Source organism: Diaporthe batatas, assembly GCF_019321695.1.
Source record: "Diaporthe batatas strain CRI 302-4 chromosome Unknown Contig00006, whole genome shotgun sequence".
NCBI lineage: Eukaryota > Fungi > Ascomycota > Sordariomycetes > Diaporthales > Diaporthaceae > Diaporthe > Diaporthe batatas.
This window is the reverse complement of record NW_025408553.1, coordinates 651,775-668,626: the sequence shown is the minus strand read 5'-3', so window position 1 is coordinate 668,626 and position 16,852 is coordinate 651,775. Positions and strand designations below refer to the sequence as shown.

Here is a 16,852-nt window from a genome sequence, read left to right as displayed (position 1 = left end):
GAAGGTGGTCAGCCGCTAGAAAGGTTGTTGATTGCAGGAAAAGGAACACGCCTAGCTTGGAAGACTTCAATTGCACGGAGTATGATATCCGAGTGTCGTCAGCAAGCATCTGCCAGATCAATAGCTCCCAGGAGGTTGCGAAGCCTCGTTTTGGGACACGCAAACGCCTGACATCATATTTGCTCCCATATTCGGAAATATATAGGTTTGAAGAGTCTCGATAGATGATGAGCCAGCCCTCACTGCCATTTGATGCACATAATGAGCGGAGTCTCCTCGCTTGTACTCAAATGCTATTACAGTAGCACAGCCACAGTCAGACATGATCCCAACCGTGTCTGTGGATTTGCACAACCCTGGTCTGTGATAGTATAGTCTTTCAGTAGATCTTCCAACTAAAGATCATCCCAAAGAGGCTGTCCCCTGGGAGCTTATGCCTTGCAATGGTAGGAGCTTGCTCTTTAGGAGGTCGTCTCATGTGGATTATCCTCCATGCAAGTTCTGAAGTTGGGGAAATAGATGCCGTGATCGCAAACCGGACGCCCGAGCAGAGCTCGTCAGTAAGCATGCACATCGATTGAAAACATTGGACTGAAGACGGAGATGTGAGCACCAGCGTTTGTTGTCACGCACACCGAGGTGTACCTAGGTAACGGTGTTTGGGGCTGAAACTTTCCTGAGCCAAGAGTGTCTTGGTCTTGAGTACCGGAGTATCCGGCCATCGCCGATGCCATTCAAGCACGTTCATCAAGGCAACAAGAAGGGAACCGTGCGGCTTCGGGATGTATAGTCACGGATTACTTAAGTAGGAACGAAGCCACTGATCAAGGGAACAAAGTGCACTCGCAATCAACAAAACGCCAGGCCGAACAACCACCATGGCACCTAACTTTACCATAATCAAGCCCTCACTACCAGTCTCCTCCATTCCTGAGGCTTTGGAGTACTATACCAGCCGCCTTGGCTTCCGCTTGGCGGGCCGCGACGGCGACAACCACTGCTGGGTACAGCTTGTGGGTGACGACAGCATTTCGAGGTCGGATGCTGCCGTGAACATATATCTGCGACGTGAGTAAATTCGACGATTTATATCAGTTGCTTGACCGCTCTAGACTAGTCTTTACTGACCACTTTCTTTCTGAGGCAAAGGCCGGGGCTTCCCGGATGTTGTGAATGATGTCCAATTCGGCAAGGTCTACATTCGCTTGGAGGGGGATGATGACGAGCTGGAGAAGCTAAGGGATACCCTCAAGGAGAACAAGGCCCGGATCAAGGGTGATATCGAGACCAAGCCCTGGGGTCTGAGGGACTTGACGGTTGTTGACCCTGATGGTGTGAGTTCCGCCTTTGCGCTGCGAATTTATTGGTTGAGGACGCCATTGGGCTAACCATGTCCCAGAATATCATCATTTTCAACCAGATGGTCAAGAACTTCCAAATGCCTGCGAACCCAAATTCTGCGGCCTCTTCAAAAGGACAGGATCAAAACTAAGTCAAGTTCTTTTGTCTTCTTGGACACGTTTGGATCCAAAGAGTGTCGTTGGATCAGGGGAAAAATGGAGTGGCCACAAACATGTATCGCTTGGAGACTGATGGGTGGCAGGTCCTCAATCATATAGTTACTAGGACTATATCACTTGAGATGGTGCGTACGATTTATAGAGAATGAATATGCAAGGTTCAGATGTCTACAAAGATTGTTGGCGCATCGATGCCCTCAGTGCATCGCATACCGCCTCACGGAATTTTAAAACCTCCAAGCCCCACAACATGACAGCAAGACTCCCGGTCGGGGAGGACTGGAGCTAGCCGAGAGCAAAGTCGGGTGGGTGCGCAGTGTCGCCCCGGAGGAGCTCCTCTCGGCAACGGCGTGTTTCGGCGAGGATTGCTGTTCTCAGGCAGGCCGAGATCGCAACCCTTGGGCACTTTTACCCCGAGCTCTCGGGGGCGCTCCCCCAATTGACCCCCACTTCGACCCCGCGCTCGTGCCGGTCCACTTTGGTCCACAGCAGCTCTCATCATCATGTCCTTCAAGTTGCGCTGGTGCCCCTCCTTGCATTTACGGTGTAGCAGACAACTTTTTGTGCGTGACGATTTCTGACCTCTCGGTATTTATTTTGCTGATACACACACCACTTCCACCTTGTTCTCTGTACAAACTTCACAGCCTCCACAACCTCTACGACAGCCATTCCGTCCAGTCACCAGCCAGTATTTCTCTCCACCGTCAACCAGATATCACCATCATCGTCGTCGACCTCCTCGCTCTAAGGCAAAGATGAAGCTCCTCGTGCCCAAGCCCGAGTCGACCAACAACTCGCTCGTGCTCGACATCAAGGCCATCGAGGGCTTCCCCGTCGAGATCCACCCCTACAATGTCAAGGAGCCCATCCCCGAGGAGCTGATCGACGCAGAGTTCCTGATCGTCTGGACCAACTCGGCCGCCAACCTGCAGGACGCCGCCAAGCGCATGAAGAACCTGAAATGGATCCAGTCCTGCGCCGCCGGGCCCAACGACGTCTTCGCCGCCGGCTTTGACCCCTCCATCACCCTGTGCACCGGCTCCGGCCTGCACGACCACACCGTCGCCGAGCACACCCTGGGCCTGCTGCTCAACGCCGCCCGCCGCTTCTACGAGATGCGCGACTACCAGACAAAGAGCCAGTGGCCCCAGCACCTGGGCGGGCCCCAGCCCGACCGCCCCAAGGACCGCTTCACCTCCCTGCGCGACGCCAACGTCACCATCTGGGGCTTCGGCAACATCGCCAAGAAGCTGGCCCCCTGGCTCGTCTCCCTCGGCGCAAACGTCAAGGGCGTCGCCCGCAGCGCTGGCATCCGCGACGCCTTCGAGGTCGTCAGCGAGGACCAGATCGCCGACACCTTCAAGACCACAGACGCCCTGGTCATGATCCTGCCCGGCGACGACTCCACCAAGAACGCCCTCAGCAAGGAGAGGTTAGCCCTGCTGCCCAAGCACGCCTGGGTCGTCAACGTCGGCCGCGGCACCTGCATCGACGAGGACGCCCTGTACAACGCCCTGGTCAACAACGAGATCGGCGGCGCCGCCCTCGACGTCTTCGTCACAGAGCCCCTGCCCAAGGAGTCCAAGCTGTGGCAGGTCGAGAACGTCGTCGTCAGCCCCCACGCTGCCGGCGGGCGGCCCCAGGGCGCCGAGGCGCTCATCGTCGACAACCTGAGGAAGTTCCTGGCTGGCCAGAAGCTGACGAACGAGATCGCAATCCCAAAAAAAGCCTGAATGTGGCAGCTGGGGCCGGGGAGCAGCGCCGTGGCCGCGCGCGTCTTTGATATCCGATATAGTAGCATCAGCAGCGTGGGAAATGGCTCAGGCTGCCTTTAGATTCGGTAGTAGGGTTTAATTTGGAAGTTATCATATAAGTGTGTCGCTGTCTCTACACGTGACATGACATGCAACCGTTGTGCCTAGCCCATCCCTCCCACTTGGCTGCCACGCCCGAACTGGCTACATGATTGCGTATTTGCCTAAGTAAGTGGGAATTATTATGTGCGAGCACCAAGTATATGAGCGACCTGATCATCCAAATTCATATCCACAATTTCAAACTCCCGGGATTCAATACTATGAGGAATGGAGTGGGCGGGTTCTGTCAAACAGGATACTCGCTAATGTGATCCACCACAGAAAATGCTTGATCAATATCGAGCAGTGAGAACAAGAGACTTCAATGAATTATGTTAGAAAAGGAGGTGCCAGAAGTGTAGCCCTCTTGGGTCGGAACATTTGAAGTGAACGTGGTATCACTTGTGTATGCTATTTTCGACTCGTAGAGCTCAAATGAATCGCTACCTCCGTAGTGATAGAGTCGCTCAAACTTAGCCTCACACACATGACATGGTATGAAATCTTGGGGATGTGTAGTACTGTTCAGAGTCAAATTCAGACTCAATTTCGAATTGCCTCATACTAGGAAAGAATGACTGGTGCTTGCCAATGGCTTCACAAAAGTCGGTTTTGATAGACAACTCTTTTTCTTTTTGCTGTCAAAATGAGTTGGAGACCACAAAAATACAAGTAGTACCAGCTCAAAAGGATTAATTGCATACAATAAGGTAGCGATTAACAGTGAACAATAGGCCTTATCTACACATTGAGTTCTAGGACGGCATTGTCCCCAGGTTTCTTTGTTCCAGTATGACTTGGTACTTGCCAGCACTTTTGAGACTACCTTTGTTCAACCTACCCGGGATACACAGCGCAGCCCATATTCATATTTTCCAGACAATGTGCTTTACATGGTGCAGTACCAACTATACTAAAGAGCATGGTAGAAGAACAATGTGATTGTTGATGTCTACTCCAAGATGGAGAGCAATACTCTTGTTCACAAACATCCAACATACAGAAACCTGCCAGAGCCCCTGCTTATAAATTGTGGGAGTCATTCTCTTGGTCTAGGCAGTTAATCCATCATCTGCACCAGCCCTTGGGAAGAGAACTTTAGAGTCACACAGCCCTAGTACCATCGAAGACAGCTAGCAAAAATGGCGACAGCTAGCAGCCCGTCGAGGATCGTTTCCAAGGAGGATCTGGATGCCGAGATCAAATCGCGGAGCTCGGCCCTCGAGTTTTCGAAGCGAGGTCCGAATTGTAGAGGCTGCTTCGAAATTTTCTTGAAGACTGTGTGCGGACATGTCTACACCGTTCGCGAACGCTGTCAGCCGAAGGGCTTGGTATGCGCAGGTTCTGAATTATTGATTGTTCACTGGGACGATCTCACCTTGGATTTGGGCAAAGGCAAGTGTCAAACCTGCCTTAGAATTCACAAGTACCAGGCAAACCACTCAGAATCTCTCAGTAAGCAATACGCTAGCCGGTTCAGGTTCAAACCGACGAAGATAGCTGCGAAGAAGAGAATGGAGGCTGTCAAGGAGCAGTGGCTGAGAGAGTGCGTCGAACAGAACATCCCCGTCTCCGGCCTCACCCGTGCACAGGCTGACGCTCTTGCAGCTGAGAAGGACAAGGTAAAAGCAGAGGTTTCACCCTCAAGCTCTAAGGAAGACTCAAAGCCTTCTCAGTTGGTCATCCCTGACTTTTCCGACTTTGTAGGCGACCACCCCGGAATGCTGCACGACCCAAACTTAGAGACCGAGTGGACGAAGCGAAGCAAGTGTCTTGTGGAAAAGGTAGGGGGTGTCTCTCGCGCAGAGACCAATCCTGATGTCCCGCAAATTCCTATTGATGACCCCAGCCCCGCGTTTATTTTCCGCTCCCCCTTTCTCTCGAAGTCTCCTACTAACCAGGCCCACGTGGAAACTGAGGATCAGACCTCCTCTGAGACAAAATGTTCGTAGTCGCCCTTTTTTGGTAATTATTAACAGGAGTCAATCTGGGTGATCGATGCAAAAGGGTTCGGATTATAACAAACGGAGTTTCTGAATTAGATCATAGAATTCAACTACAAAAAAATACGGGAATTTCCGAAACACTTTCAGACCAACATAACTTAGCCTGTGAAATCCCCATATGTGAGTGGGCATCCCGTAGTGACTCCATGCCGTGACCCCAAATAGCCTTGCTCTGAAATTCGTCAGAAATTCTGCCATGGAATCACCATGTTATTAACTAGCTAAAAGGCTGACTCACTTATGGTTGGTTGTTGCGCTGTCTACTAGCAGCAACCCGCAGGGCAGCTTCCAAGGGCAACACCCAAGCAGTCGCAAACCGGGTTACCGGAGCAAGGCTTGGGCTCGCGACTCTGAAGGTCGGCTCCCCGGACCTCAGCGGCGCCGCGCACGGCGGGAGCGAGGCTGGCCGAGACGCAGACTGTAGCGACAAGGGTGACCAGCATTGTTCATAATCCTTGGGAAAGCGATATTGCTTGTTCCTCTTGAGATGGGCATGTTAGTCATGACGCTGCTGATCTTCACCTGCTTGATTTCAATTTCCCACATTTTATGGCTTCGAGTCGCTTCCTCATACTGATCTATGTCGTGGCGGTGTAAGTGCCGGCACATTGGATCATGTTCCGCCCGAGTTACCTAGGTATATAGGAGCCAGGGAAGGCATTGCACTCACGACGGCGTTATCACCATGTAGTGTGACAACCACAAGAAGGAATGTAATCACGCCCGGTACTTAAATACATAGGTAGTTTCTAGCCACAGCAAATCAGAAGTACTGACGAACAGGCTTTATTGGCTCCGCCACAACATAATGGCAATGGCTTGAACTTGTTACTGACATGTCTATCTCTAGATTGAAAGTTATTGTGTAATCCCTAGCCTTAATCTACTTTCCAGTTCCTTGCTCTTTGGCGGCGTCGATGACTCTTTGCGCGACTCGAAAGCCCTCGAGTCCCGCAGGCATCCCACAGTAAATAGCCGCTTGAAGAAGCACTTCCCTGATCTCATCCTGAGGAGAAATAATGGTAAGCCGATGATGTCTTTCCGAATTGCTGGCTTATGAATGCATCCTGCTACGGTATGAAATATCAAACATGGTTCTGGAAAACTGTAATCAGTCGCTTACCTCAGTGGCCCCGTTGGTCAGGGCACCTTTGACATGAGTTGCCAGTTCAGTCGATCTGTTCAGGGCCACCAGCATGGCGACATTTATCAACGAACGCCACTTTTTCTCCAAGCCAGGGCGAGTCCAAACGGAACCCCAGCAAGCCTCAGTGACGAGCTCTTGCATAGGCCTGGCGAACTCGGAGCCATTCTGTAAGGCCTTCTGGACGTACTCGGCACCATTAACCTGTGTGCGGAGCTTGATGCCTTCGTCAAAGATCGTCTTGTGGGCTGCGGCGACTTTGTCGTCGGCTGGAGTGTTAGAGGAACTCATTTTGGCAGGTATTGGTTTACGGGACGGCTGTCACTTGAGCAATATGTTTGGAAGATATTCGTTATAGACAATTCAAGAAGCGGCCTGGACTGCGAATGAGAAAAGAATGTCAACAATGAAACTTTCCGGCGAGGCGGTCATTAGGCACCTTCCTGGCACCCGGATCACTGATTTGACCTCCGTAGTAGCCGTACCCCCTCAAAACCTACAGCTTCGACCGTGATTCCCCGCATGCACAAGCAGCTCCCGAGGTTGTGGAATATAATGCTGCCGGGAGATCAAGAATGCATCGGCAACATGACACCGATTTGGCGAAGAACTAAAAGCACGCACTAGTCAAATGACCTCGGAGGTGTTTGGCGGGCTCCCACTATGCTAGTGCTCCGTACACAGCACTTGGGACTGGATCACGAGTCGTTGTACCTAAGCATGGAATACGGATCTATAGGATTAGATGCCCTTGAATTCAGGTAACATCAATCGAAAATGGAATCAAAGATGCTTTAGGAGAGCGGATGCCCCGTGTCCTGTGATTCAAACCTGTCTACCTGTGTAGTAAATGTAGTCTTGCCTCTTACATGTATGCTCCAGTCGCCGCTACCTAGGATTATGTCCATACAAGTACTCCAGGTCTCCTAGTTCTCTTTCTTCTCCCACTCTTCGTTGCCGCCCAGAAATCTATACACTACCCTCGAATCCAAGTCTCGGCAGCGCGGGTCCGCACTTGCCTCGGTGTATGCTTTCAGCCCTGCCTCAGCCAACAACAGCTTCGCGCCCACATTCTCCGCAACCTGACATGCCAGACCAAAATCTTTCCTCATCAACTGGATCTTGAAGCCCCCCTCGTACCCGTGGCTCGAGGGTGCATCAGGGCAGACTCCCGGGACAGGGTTGAATCGGTCGCACATGGTGCTCTGGGCGGTGCTCTTGGAGAAGATCTTCTGTATCAGGCGTGGGTCCATACCGGCTCGCATCCCCATGTTCATGGCCTCCGCCGTGGCGAGTGAGATAAGGGCGGAGCAGTAATTGTTGGTCAGCTTTGCGGTGACTCCGAGTGACGGTGCCCCGCAGGCGATGATGTTCGTGCCCATGTGGCTCAGTATGCCTTCCACGAATGACCATTTCGGGTCATCTTCAGCACAGCCCACCATGAAAGTCAGGGTTGCCCTCTCTGCGCCGATTTGCCCACCTGATACCGGAGCATCGAAGAAAGTCGCTTGCGGATGCCGCTTCTTTACTTCTTCCAACACAGCTAGAGTTGTTTCGCGGTCAATGGTAGAACAGTCCATCAGAGTCCTCGGGGCCGCGTCTGCTGCGAGTATTCCAGTCGACTCATCGAGAAATGCAGACCTGACATGAGAGCCTTCTGGTACCATAGTGAAGACTGTTGTCTGTGTTTAAACTTGTTCTCAGCAAACTTCCTATCAAAGACTCGGACTGCGAATAGAACTCACGGACTTCTGGGTCACCTCCTTAGCAGACCCTGCAGCCACAGCCGAGTCCGGGTGCTGAGCCACAAATTTGTTCACCGCATCTGTTGAGATATCATATACGAAGAGCTTTGAACCTCCGGGAAGCTTGTTCACAAGGTTTTCTGCCATCGCAAAACCCATGGTCCCCAGGCCGATGAAACCAACCTTCAGCGGTTCTCCAGACATCTTGAAAGTTGGCCTGGGCTGTGAGACTCGTAGTGTATGTCCGTTGAAGGCAGCTTTGTGTCTGTAATTGCACTCGTAACCGAAGACCAAAAGTTTCAGTACTTTAATCAGGTGTCAGGAACCTGCTCAACCGGCCTTAACGGAACAAGTCTGACAAGACTACCGGCGACCAGTTTCAGTGCCGAGATGCGCATGTGATGACATGGTAGCAAGCCGCTGTAATGCATTTCCCCGCCCGTCAAATGCGGTTACGGGACATCAGTCTCCCCGCAGCATTGTACCCGCGGCGGCTTAGAGTTTCGAATGTTTCACCACTTAGACGGGCATAGTACTGCGTGCGGAGATTGCGGGCAGGAAAAGTCGCAGTGATGATATTGTGGGTGCGCGCATGCGTAGAAGAAGGCGAGTTGCCTTGAAATTTAGAGGTGAAATATTCAAAACCTGGATTTGGGAAACATGACATCAGGATGTAGTCTGACTCCCATCGTCCAGAGGCAAAGCACAGTAGCGTAGAAAATGGTACGTGTGTATATGTTCTAAGAACAACGCGTCGATCGCTTATACGGTGCCCGGCAAGAAGGCCTCGGGATGTGCCCTCGCCCAGTCCATGCCATGAGCCAGGATGACATCGAGCTCGAATCCACTTTGCTCCGCCGCAGCCTGTAGATCGCGAATCCGCGCCAGTGTAGCTTCTGCGGCCTTCTTGTCCGCGTGAATGCAGCAGAACCGTCCCTCAGAGTCCTTCCACTCCGCAATCTCCCTCTCACCCGTGAGGAGGCGGCGGTCGTGGCAGGCATCCCCGACGAGATATATCCACCGCTTCGGCGCGAGCCTTGCAAGGAGGTTGACATGACCAGGAAGGTGACCAGGTGCGTCAACGACCCAAACCGAGCCGTCGCCTTTGAAGTCGTGCACCCAGAAATTGCCCAACTTCTCCCACCCGTCTCCTTGCTCACCGTCGAGCGGGGGCTTGGGGAATTCTTTGACGTTTAGCCCAGAAAAGAGTTCGCTCTCGAAATGGGAGTGGGACATGTGTGATCCCAGCCCGTCCTTCAGGACATTGAGCGCGCCGCTTCCAACCCAGAACTGCGCCTGAGGGTAGTCCGCCGGAGTTCCGGTATGGTCCCAGTGGACGTGGCTGATTATGATATGCGCAATGTCCGAGGGGCTCACTCCTCCATCCACCAAGCTCTGTCTCACATCAGGCAGGGTGTTCATAGGCTGCCTGAACTGAATATGCTTCCTGACCGGAGCAATGTAATCTTCGACATTGCGGCGGAGCCCCAGATCGAATAGTATGTTTGTTCGCTGGCCATGATCGTCATTGTGTACAATGAGGAACGATAACGTTGGCACAAGACTCTGGTCTGTTTCCAAAGCTCCACTGATGAAGACGTTCAGGGGCAGAGTGAACGTGCCGCCGTTGAGGGCCGACGCCTTGACGGTATTAGTGGCTCTTGTCTCGAGGGCCTCGAGCACGGAGTGTGCAGCTGAACTCATATCTTTTTACTGAAATTGAATTAATACAATTCTCTGGTGACTTGGCCTCAGTGATGGGTCTTGAAACGCGGGAATTTGATGTTTTAGATGTCTGTAGTAGGCTGCTGAGGACTGGTCAGACTCATAGTGTACCTATCATGGGTGGGGGAAAACATGGAGGAGGAGGTCCTGCCTATGACATTATTGCGCGCGGTTAAATACCCCACATGAACCACACTGCCCGAATGCCAAATTAGGCGTTTTGTACGCCAGGCATTCAATCAGGGACCAAAATACGAGTTGCCTCGCCGACTCTGAATGCTGTGTTGAGGACCCCTGAATCTCTTAAGCACAAAGAGAACTGTTGTATGAGGTTTGATATTAAACTACCAGCGTATTTACCCACGTTGCAACTCACGAGATGTGCCTTAAGAAGAGCAAAGGACTCGGAGACAAGATTATTTTTCGAAAAGTTGATACCACGTTGTTCTCTGCAAGATCATTGTGTATAACCTGGCAAACCGTTCAATCAATTTTTAGGTACGTTCTCGACTAGGATCGGCTTTTGGTGCACATGTGTGGGGTGTAGAAAAGCAGAGCCTGATGTAAGCTATCTTGAAATTGCGTGCACATGTCGTTGTTACTGGTTTCGCTTCTATTCCGCATTTGCCCGGGGACAAACATGGCGCTTTCATACGATGGTAAACGCTAAAGACCCAATGTTTAAAAAAAAATATACAGTGTCTATAACAGTGGTATATGACTCCAACAATAAGCAATTCTGGACATAGTCGATCAATTCGTGTCAATTATACCAATTCATACCTACTAAATATTACCTTCAACAACGCGGTTGATTCCGGGCATTCATGAAAGTACTGCATGAGACCGTGAATGAGGGTCAAATTGGATTTCTAATGGGTTTCAGTTTGTGCATTGATGGCAGTCACCAAAATGACTAAGTTCCTACATCATCAAGCTTCAAGCCCCTTGTATCAAATTTTAAGTGCCCAGGTGCTGAGAAATGTGCATACATGGCAATAGTAGTTATGCTTTAGAATTAGTGTGATGCTTGCCTCCTTGCACATATCACCGCTGATTGCTAAAAGACCAGGACAAAGCAGATTAATAATTCATGAGATTATTCTATAATATAAGGAGCGACTTGTTTGCAGATGCAAAAGATGAGAGAAGAAAATTGGTCATCTGCCATCCGCCGTCTAAGCATGCCCATAGCAGACACTCCAACACCAGTCTATTATATCCCACCCGGGACCCACCATAACATTTAGTAGCCCTTGACAGTGTTGTCGACACAGAACGGGATGCCGTTGAGGTAGCCGCAGTGGGTCTTGTCGGGGCAAGCACCGTTGAAGACCAGCTGGTTCTGGGCGTTGCAGACGTTGATGCCCTTCTTGTCGTCCGTGCAGGTGTAGGCGCCGGGGTTGGAGCAGGTGCCCGGGGCCGGGCCGCCGGCACGCTTCACCTTGGGGACGTTCTGGCAGTAAGGGATGCTTCCGATGTTGGAGCACTTGCTGCCGCTAGGGCAGGGCCCGATGAGCTGGAGTGTTGTTAGTTAACGCTTTCCCTGACTAGACTAGACTGATTTGTGTCTGGATGGCCACTGACCACAAGCTTGTTAGAGATATCGCACTGCAGGATGGACAGGCCGTCTGCCGAGCACTGGTACTGGCCGAAGGTGCAGGGCGGGGAGTGAGCTGGGACAGCCATGGCCGCAGTGGCGAAGGCGAGGATGGTGGTGAAGAACTGCATGTTGATGTGTGGGGGTTTGAGAGGAATTGGTAATTGAGTTTGGATTGGGTATTAGTGAAGATAGTAAGACTGTTGGATGCTGATGATGATGTCGAGTGAATGCTCAATTTGATGGTCATGAGTTCCCATTTATATATATGCCCATCCGTTGCGTATGATCATGATCACATATAGCAGACCACAGGCATGACGGCCTTAGCATTCGAAAATAGACACAACTCGGCAGAGCTAGCGAGGCTGAGGAAGAAGCAAGGCCGAGGAAGCTAGGTGGCTCCGGGTTACGGCCGCCAGCTCAGCAGGGCAAAGAAAACAGACATATTCCATCTGGCGAATCGAAGAAGGCTGGTCACGAAGAGATCGTATACCTGGCCCGAGAAAGCAGCCCACCACATGCTACGTAGCATCTCACCGGCCTTGTTTGTGGCTTAGCAGCACTCGACTGACAGACGCCCCAGCTGCCCGGAAGTCGGTCCACTAAGCCCTGCCAGCAGATACCCGACGACGCTCAAGCGTTATTAGACTAAGCTTATATCTGACGGACGGCCTTGGCTTTTGTAGAACCGCAGAGTTACGACGCCTCAGGTCTAGTTCTCGATACCGGGCCCCGGTCTCAACCAGAACTATCGAATGCTAATGACAGTCGCAGTGTAAACCGTTCGACGCGTTTAGCGGTCATCATCGTGTTTGTCACGAACTTGATGAACTCCTAAACCTTCTGACAAAGAAATACACGAACGGCTGCTCGTAAACCGTCTGCATAGCGTCTGGAGAGGATACGAGACTAAGACACAGCAGCTGATCTGGAGCTGAGCCAGGCGAAAGGGTAACATCCCGGGCTGAGGCGTGAGCCACACCGCTGGTACTACTAGTAGCGCTTATCCGCCAGATCTAATATCTGGGGTAAAGGGCTCCAAAAACCGACCGTCCCGTGTAGTCGTACACACATGACCTGATGAAAAGACATCGTGCATTTTTCAAGCCCCAGCGGGAAAAGCAACAACGGGCGGGCGGCTGTCGCTTACTAGGCCCGCGGCCCATTACGTACAGAGGACAAGGCAGGTTGGCCGCTGGTGCCTCATGGATGCCGGGCACAGTCAGCCGGCCGACTTCTGGTTCGACGTGCCCGTCAGCTACCGGGCAACCTGATACGAGCTGAGCATATCTGAGTTAGTGGCGCTGAGAAAGCTGGGAGGCAACCGGGCTTGGTTTTCATTGTCAGAACTCATGGTAGGCCAGCATTCATATTACTGAGCCCTCTCAAAGTCGTCACATGACGAGAAGTGCAGCTCGAGGACGCCGAAAGCATGCGAGAGTCGCCACACGGTAAGGTGATTGAGATTAAGAGTAACGTGAGGTCAAGTATGGATGACACTGTGCTGTACCTCTAACATTCTGATGCTGTACGAGCCAGGTTGCGAATTTCCATGCCTAGGTGTGTATGACGGAACATCTATAGCGCGTAGGTCATGAGCCTGTCCCAGTCGTTGCTACCAGGCTCGCCCGTGAATTCCTCTACACCGTTCTTGGTCTCCACGCAGAGCTTGTCTCCTTTGAAGTATGTCAGCGCACCTCCCTTTCCATCTCCTCGGGCGGTGATCCGGTACAGAGGCCCTTCGGTGTGCACTTTTCTCCGCTCTGGCATGAATTGAAGGTCGTTTTCTTGGCACCAATCCTCCACAATATGGCGGAAGGACCGCTCCAATTCCTTCTTGGTCGGTTCGAACGGGCTGGCATGTTGCTTTTTCTCCCTCTGTGGCTCTCGCTTATGGTGAGGATGCCCATTGGCTTTGGCGGCTTTTTGCCGTGCGGTGGCGTGCCCATGTTCCGGTGGAGGCAGCGCTATTGAGGCGTCCTGATTCAAGTCGAACAGCTCTAATGCGTGCTCGATCGTGTGGAGACCCTTTTCGAACTCTGACGCTATTGAGGGGATGTCGTCGATTCCCGCCAAAGCCTCATCATGCCACCACTCGCACCACTGCGCCACATCTTCATAATTGACCGTCTCCATGACCAGCCATTGGTAGAGAATCTCATGCCACTTCGGGAAGACCTCCGCGGCGATGACCTCGGCAATCATGGTGGGCGAAACGGGATCTAGCCAATCCAGAACGGCGGTTAGAATGTCAGTCTGCTGGTCCGAAGGATTGACCTCGAAGTTCTTGCGAATGTAACGCGCCATATTTGGCAGGATGTGGTTCAATACGAGCGGTGTCCACTGGTCGGTGCGGTCGGTGCGCAGGATATCGCGCCATTCCCGCAGGCCCGGGATGACCCCACGATTGAACTCCCACACATCAATGAGCTGCCGGAACTTCCTCTTTACGTCTGCAACAAGCCCTGTTGAGGCCTTGGGATCAAGGTGGTGCTCCGGGAGGTACTGGAACCAGGGGAACAGCCAAAGGTGCGGCAGGTTGTGTTGCTTCTTCCTCTTTGGCTCCCATTTGGCGATTGCCTCGTCCAGTCTCCTGATGATGTCTTGTTCCAGCAATTGCGTTTTGAGGAATCCAGGGAGCACGCTGTGCCAGGCCTCAAACACGGCGATTAGTGGTTCGGCATCCCGCACATTCCACTCCCGCACCGCACGTGAGACACGAGGCAGCCAAAGCTTGTACATCATGCTCTCATAAGGTGTTGCTGAAGATCTCATCTGAGGCAGTGGTGCGGATTTGTTGAAGCCAAGCAGCCCCTTGATAGAGCCCAGGTCACGAGCATATTGGGCTCGCGCATTATCCAAGGGGTTCCAGTTCTCAACCATGTCCTTCATAATGGGCTGGATGGCCGCGACTGCAATAGAAGCCATCTCATCTCTGACCTCACGGATCGTGAGATCAGAGATCGATTGGTCTGCCTTGCGCAACAACGATATGACTCGGTCCCATCCCTGCCTCGTGTGGTCCACCCCACTGATCATCACCTCGTCCTCATCTTCGATGTGCGTTAACTCTTCGAAAATAGCCGCGGTGGCTCGTTGGCTCGCGACTGCTTTCTCCAGTTCTTCGAGCTCCTGCTTCTCCTGGTGTAGTTGCAATTCGGCGAAAGCTTTCCGCTCCTGTAGGCCCTGCCATTCCTCGAGTATGGCCATGAAATCGTTTTGAGCTCGTAGCACCAACTTCTTCGAATTAGCATCGCCGTCTTCTTCTGTCGTTCCAGCAGTAGGCGTCATCAGACCAGAAGACGAGGTCAGCATCTTCTTGCCTGGCCCAGTGAGATCCAAGATGGGCGTGAATGCAGCTGGTATATTGAGCCCAGGGGCTGCTTTCTTGATCTCCTCGATCGTTGCATACTTTGGTTTCTGGCGTCTTGGGGTACTTGCTGCACTTCCACTGCCGCTCTTCAAGCCTCCTGCTCGGGATTTCCTTGAGCGCTCTGCCTTCTTTTTCTTTTCCTCCTCGTCTGAGTCTACCACAACTTCTCCTCGGAGTCTTGCCTGTCGCTTCTCTTCTTGCCTTTCGGATGCTGTCTTTTCTTTCACGGCGCCGAGACCAACCTTCTGGGGGCGCAAATTTGCTTCGATAACAACGTTTCGACCCTGTCCCTCCTTTCCCAGACCTTTGCCTTCTACAAAGCCCATCTTTGCCATCATGCGTGCACCGAATGAGTTCGGGTTAGTTTTTGTCTTGCCACCTTTCGAGGAAAAGGCGCTGGGCATCGCCTTTTTAGGTCGGCTAGGTGCGTCGTCGTTGACCTTGAGGACAGGCTCGTTTGTAGAAGAGGGCGTGAAACCCATCCCAAGAGGCTGAGCCGTGCCCCCAAAGTTGAAGGACCTTTTTGGTGGTTGATATTGTTGTTGATGCGATGGCGGGTCTCGTCCGCGACCCAACCCAGCTGATGTGCCGTAACCCAGTCCGATTCCCGGTGTCGTTTCTTCTTCCTCCGCCTCTTCGTCGTCCACATCGTCGCCACCATTCATTCGCAAGAAACTGGCTCTTTCCGGCTCCTCTTGGTCGTCCTCATCCCCTGCCGCGGTGTCGTTTTCGCTGTCCTTGTTTGCATCGTTGGCCGACACAAAGCTCATGCCTTTGTTCCGGAGGGTCTTCCTCTTCCATCGCTGGCCTGGCCTGTCGTCTTCGCTCTCGGAGCCGAATATACCAAGCGCTGCACTCTCCTTTGCGTCGCGACCGGTTCTTCTCCGCTTTCGGGGGTTGTAATCGGCAAATTCGTCGGCGTTGGGATTTGTTGACGGCATTAGGAAGTCGTCATCGTCGTCTTCTGACTCGGACGAGGAATATTCCGCCGCGGCGGCCTTCATCTTCGAAGGATCAAACGCGCGTGTTGGGTCCATGGCGACAGGACGCGTGAAGAGGCCGGGAAAGTGCAAGGCGGCGCAGTGGGTGTCGCCAGAAGAGGTGCGATCAAGTAAGTTGTCGCGAGCTCGCCTCTTCAAGCTGCCGTGGCTGCCTTCCCAGAAAATCCTTATCTTATCCGACTCACTCTGAGTCAGCGGGTGGGCCTAGGCCGCCTACAGGCCGCCTAAAACCGTACTGTGGTACACCGTCGCAGTGGTATTAGCAGCGACGGACAGCGCCGTACAGTACCTAAACCTAAGTACCTAGGTACCTAGGTACTTAAGTACTCTGCCTGTTCTCCAGACGGGCCACGCTTATTGCTGCTCTTGATGCTCTTCATGAGCCGTATCATACCCTGTCTCTAGCATGAAAATTATGTTTGTAATAGATAGTATCATACCTTGCTCACTGGGAGGCAAATTGTTTGACACCTCATTTTTCATGGACCAAAGAGGCGCATCAGAGTCTACCTCCCCGGGGTCTCCTTCGCGCACTGTTCACCGTCGAATTTGTGGCAAGACTTCCTTCCGCCCAAGCCTGCTGTATACTTGGTGGTTTCGTTTTTTAATCCCCATACATGTAAAATGTACGTGGCGCCTTCATACAGTGGTAAACGCTTAAGACCCAGCGTCTGAAGAAATACAGTGCCAATAACAGTGGAAAGAGAATACAGTACGTGGGCACGTGGCTGAGCCTCGTACCGCACAGACAAGGCTGGAAGGCATCGCTCCCGACGGCGCCGCACTAGAATCGTCGACATAAGTAGCCCAAGGGCTAATCTGCCACGATACTAGAGTCAAAGCCGGCAAAGCAGTCTGCTGTGTACTTAAGTACTT

At 52.3% G+C, this 16,852-nt stretch overlaps 8 protein-coding genes across 8 annotated transcripts; 3 read left to right on the top strand and 5 right to left on the bottom strand.

Moving 5' to 3' along the window:
- Positions 1–878: 878 nt before the first annotated feature.
- Positions 879–1,492, top strand: KVR01_006211 (uncharacterized protein; the record flags this gene model as incomplete). The annotated part of the gene is made up of 3 exons (XM_044788086.1): positions 879–1,068; positions 1,150–1,334; positions 1,400–1,492. The coding sequence occupies 3 exons, from the start codon at positions 879–881 to the stop codon at positions 1,490–1,492; spliced, it is 468 nt and encodes a 155-aa protein (XP_044645014.1).
- Positions 1,493–2,014: 522 nt separating this feature from the next.
- KVR01_005973 (uncharacterized protein) lies at positions 2,015–3,394 on the top strand. Its single transcript, XM_044792840.1, has one exon. The coding sequence runs from the start codon at positions 2,279–2,281 to the stop codon at positions 3,254–3,256; it is 978 nt and encodes a 325-aa protein (XP_044644776.1). The 5' UTR covers positions 2,015–2,278; the 3' UTR covers positions 3,257–3,394.
- Positions 3,395–4,521: 1,127 nt separating this feature from the next.
- KVR01_005842 (uncharacterized protein) lies at positions 4,522–5,331 on the top strand (the record flags this gene model as incomplete). The annotated part of the gene is made up of 1 exon (XM_044793164.1): positions 4,522–5,331. The coding sequence occupies one exon, from the start codon at positions 4,522–4,524 to the stop codon at positions 5,329–5,331; it is 810 nt and encodes a 269-aa protein (XP_044644645.1).
- Positions 5,332–6,268: 937 nt separating this feature from the next.
- On the bottom strand, positions 6,269–6,820 carry KVR01_006283 (uncharacterized protein; the record flags this gene model as incomplete). Its single annotated transcript, XM_044788619.1, has 2 exons — positions 6,269–6,391; positions 6,509–6,820. The coding sequence occupies 2 exons, from the start codon at positions 6,818–6,820 to the stop codon at positions 6,269–6,271; spliced, it is 435 nt and encodes a 144-aa protein (XP_044645086.1).
- Positions 6,821–7,455: 635 nt separating this feature from the next.
- KVR01_006101 (uncharacterized protein) lies at positions 7,456–8,478 on the bottom strand (the record flags this gene model as incomplete). Its single annotated transcript, XM_044792810.1, has 2 exons — positions 7,456–8,211; positions 8,275–8,478. 2 exons carry the CDS (start codon positions 8,476–8,478, stop codon positions 7,456–7,458), a joined length of 960 nt encoding a protein of 319 aa, XP_044644904.1.
- A 524-nt stretch (positions 8,479–9,002) lies between these two features.
- Positions 9,003–9,978, bottom strand: KVR01_006205 (uncharacterized protein; the record flags this gene model as incomplete). The annotated part of the gene is made up of 1 exon (XM_044792053.1): positions 9,003–9,978. One exon carries the CDS (start codon positions 9,976–9,978, stop codon positions 9,037–9,039), a length of 942 nt encoding a protein of 313 aa, XP_044645008.1. The 3' UTR covers positions 9,003–9,036.
- An 828-nt stretch (positions 9,979–10,806) lies between these two features.
- On the bottom strand, positions 10,807–12,067 carry KVR01_006180 (uncharacterized protein). The gene is made up of 2 exons (XM_044792760.1): positions 11,587–12,067; positions 10,807–11,518 (listed from the first exon to the last, which is right to left on the bottom strand). Exons 1-2 carry the CDS (start codon positions 11,728–11,730, stop codon positions 11,246–11,248), a joined length of 417 nt encoding a protein of 138 aa, XP_044644983.1. The 5' UTR covers positions 11,731–12,067; the 3' UTR covers positions 10,807–11,245.
- A 982-nt stretch (positions 12,068–13,049) lies between these two features.
- Positions 13,050–16,089, bottom strand: KVR01_005810 (uncharacterized protein). The gene has a single exon (XM_044783574.1). The coding sequence runs from the start codon at positions 16,010–16,012 to the stop codon at positions 13,181–13,183; it is 2,832 nt and encodes a 943-aa protein (XP_044644613.1). The 5' UTR covers positions 16,013–16,089; the 3' UTR covers positions 13,050–13,180.
- Between the last annotated feature and the right edge of the window lie 763 nt (positions 16,090–16,852).

Coding starts and splice junctions, on each gene's coding strand:
- KVR01_005973 (XM_044792840.1), top strand. CDS start 2,279: ATGAAGCTCCTCGTGCCCAAGCCCGAGTCGACCAACAACTCGCTCGTG.
- KVR01_006180 (XM_044792760.1), bottom strand. CDS start 11,730: ATGCAGTTCTTCACCACCATCCTCGCCTTCGCCACTGCGGCCATGGCT. Junction 11,519..11,586: donor ATATCTCTAACAAGCTTGTG/GTCAGTGGCCAT, acceptor ACAACACTCCAG/CTCATCGGGCCCTGCCCTAG.
- KVR01_005810 (XM_044783574.1), bottom strand. CDS start 16,012: ATGGACCCAACACGCGCGTTTGATCCTTCGAAGATGAAGGCCGCCGCG.